Below are 3,115 nucleotides of genomic sequence, written 5' to 3'. Positions count from 1 at the left end.
AGACAAGATGAGCTTATAGTCACCTATTATGCCATGTAGACTTTAATCTACTGACATATATTTTAGATAAGAACATTCTTGTGCTACTAAATTGACTAAAAAATCCACCAGTTTAAAGCCCTCAGCATTTTAACCTGCAATCCAGAGGAGGGGGAGAAAAAAAAAATCCAAGTATCTTTCTCCTCAACTATAATTTATATTATGTCAAAGTTTCACTAACACAATATACACAGATAGATCCATCTTCTAGTCTGGTGGTTCACAAATTTGGCAGAGCATCAAAAAAAAGTAAAACAAAATAATAAAGCTATTATGAATTTTCCCAGATATTGTTACAACTAGCAACAGTAAACATTTCTTTTAACAAGCACTTGTTATGATACCAAGCAATGCTCAGACTTTATAAAAAGTCACACAGCACATAACATTTCGGTCAATTGCGGACTGCATATATGACAGTGGTCCCATGAGATTATGATATTATATTTTTACTGTGCCTTTTCTATGTTTAAATATACAAATACTTACCATCATGTTAGAATTGTCTATAGTATTTAGTACAGAAACATGCTGTGTAGGTTTGCTGCCTAGGAACAACAGGCTATAACATAAAGCCAAGGTATGTAGTAGGTGATACCATCTAAGTTCCTGTGAGTACACTCTGATTTTTGTATGAGGACAAAATCACATAAGAATGCATTTCTATGACTGTATCCCCATTGTTAAGTGACACGTGATTGTATTACTGCATTACTAATACTTAAATAACTTAGCTAGATAGGAATTAGTCTCATTTTTGAAATGAGGTGTGAGGACAAGAATGACTTTACTTTTAAATGCTATTTCACCTAACACCCAGTACAGGAATGCATCCAAAATGTCCAGTTGATTGATATTAATATATTACTCTTTATGAAGAAACACCTATTCATTTTAAGTTTCGCTTTTCCTCCAAAACAACACTTGATGTTGTTGCAGAAATCATACGCTGTGATGCCCATAGCCACCTACACATTCCTTCTAGAGCATGCATACTTTTTCCCTAAGACTTAAGTCCTGGGTCTGGAAGGTTGCAGTGTGGAGATCTACCTGTCTTGCACCTGCCCAAGACTCTGCTTTTGTCAGTAAGTTCCCCTAATAAATCATGCTATACTGATAAACTGGATTTGTCTGCCTCCTTCTTCGGTTTCTTGGCTCCTTTGGCATTTGGGGGTGGCTTTGCATAGATGGCCCTTTTAAGGAACATGAGGTAACTGAAGCTCAGAAGAAATGAGCTCCGTTCCCAATGCTACATGCTGTTAATAACTTGCCCCAGGACTACACAGCTCCTGAGGAGGGCTGCTGCACCACATGATTCCAGAGATACCTCTCACGTGACGCCTGGTACTGGCACATGCGCTCTTTTGACAACACCTCAGTGCCATTTACGGTCTTTCAATTTTTTTCTTTAAATATTAGCACATATTTTAACATTTGTTTCACAGAGATAAGAAGCGACTAACAAAGATCTTGGGGAACCCTTTCTTTACATACTAACAAAAAAACTTCCATTAACAACCTGAACTATAACATAGCAACTATTACATCTTGAAATAATCACTAAGGGGGAATTAATCTAAATAAAATCAGTGCTACCGTATTTTCTATGTCTTATCTTATTATATTTGAAACACATAATTTACCTTTCAATTTGTGGAGGCTGCTTCTTGGACTGAACTGCTTTGAGAAATTCAGTAAAATATTCTGGCTTTACAATTGGACGTCCACAAATGAGTGCACATATTGTCTAAAATGAAGAAAACATGTGAATATACATACTTATATGTTCGCTGTTTTAAAGAAAAGTTTTAAGTTATAAACTACAAAGAGGCTGTTCTATACTGTGTTTCTCTTCATCTCTCTAAATTTATAAAGGAGGTACAATATATAAACTAGAAGTCAGTATTTGGTCACAGCTTAGTTTTTAGAACAAGAAGCTTTATAAGAAGCTATCAATTACAATATTAATTTAAAAACTTCTTAGTGAGAGTAGACCATAAAAGTCAGTCTTCAAAATGCATTCCAATTTCAAAAACCTTAAAATGTTAAAAGTATATCTTAGAATTGAGGAAATGTAACATATCTGCTATAGAGAAGACAATATCAAGAGATAAAGATAAGGGAGAAGATCTTTTCAGTCTTATTGCCTTTCACAAAGATTGTAGCTGTGCAATAAAGCCTTTTCAAGAAAGTAAACAAAAGAATAACTAGGGTTAGGTAAAAGCTCAAAATAAGTACATACAGATAAGAAGGGGAAAAAAAAGAAGCTTCAACTAACACGTGAATTAAGCTATAAACCTCAAGTAAGATACATCAAAAAATCTGAGAAAAATTAGAAAATGTCACAGTGGGCAATGAAAATAAAGAAGTACAATTGCAGGAAAAAAATCCAACTAATGAGTTTATATGTATGCTTTTAATAACACTGGGTGTTGCCTAAATAGCAGCAAGCAGATTTAGGGTGTCGATCTCAAGAATGGAAACTGAAAGACAACAACCTCCAAAGTGAATGAAATAATTAACTTCCAGCATGAAGCAGTAATGTGCAATTCAACACTGGACTCAGTAAATTCTGACACCTGTGACTCTGGGGAAAATTATTTAATTGCTCCATGCCTCAGTTTGTTCTTCAAAATATACATCATTTTTTCAAAAAGACACCCACATTCAAATTTCTATTGCAGCACAATTCACAATTGCAAAGATGTGGAATCAACCTAAGTGCCCATCAATTTAGGAGTGGATTACCAAAATGTGGTATATATACACCATGGAGTACTACTCAGCCACAAAAACGAATGAAATAATGTCTTTTGCAGCAATTTGGACAGAATTGGAGACCATTATCCTAAGTGAATTATCTCAGGAATGGAAAAACAAACACCACATGTACTCTGTAATAATTAGGAATGAATCAATGGACACTCATGAGCACAGAGAGATGCAAAGGTCATCGGAAATCAAGACCAGGGAAGCGGGGAGGAGGGAAGGGCTAAAATCCTACCTATCAGGTACAATGAACACTATTTGGGTGATGGGCACACTAACAGCCCTGACTTAAGTATTATAAAGGCTA

At 35.2% G+C, this 3,115-nt stretch overlaps 1 protein-coding gene across 1 annotated transcript in view; it reads right to left on the bottom strand.

The window, feature by feature from the left end:
• Nucleotides 1–3,115, bottom strand: part of NBN (nibrin) — a 52,322-nt gene that overhangs the window by 39,880 nt on the left and 9,327 nt on the right. The window contains exon 4 of the mRNA XM_012643543.1: nt 1,683–1,786. Within this exon, the coding sequence (XP_012498997.1) occupies nt 1,683–1,786 (104 nt within the window). The remainder of the gene's footprint in view (nt 1–1,682; nt 1,787–3,115) is intronic.

The sequence above is a fragment of the Propithecus coquereli genome, unplaced genomic scaffold (assembly GCF_000956105.1).
Source record: "Propithecus coquereli isolate 6110/MARCELLA unplaced genomic scaffold, Pcoq_1.0 Scaffold2, whole genome shotgun sequence".
Classification (NCBI taxonomy): Eukaryota; Metazoa; Chordata; class Mammalia; order Primates; family Indriidae; genus Propithecus; species Propithecus coquereli.
Note: the sequence above shows the minus strand (reverse complement) of the source record. Positions and strands in the feature narration are given on the sequence as shown.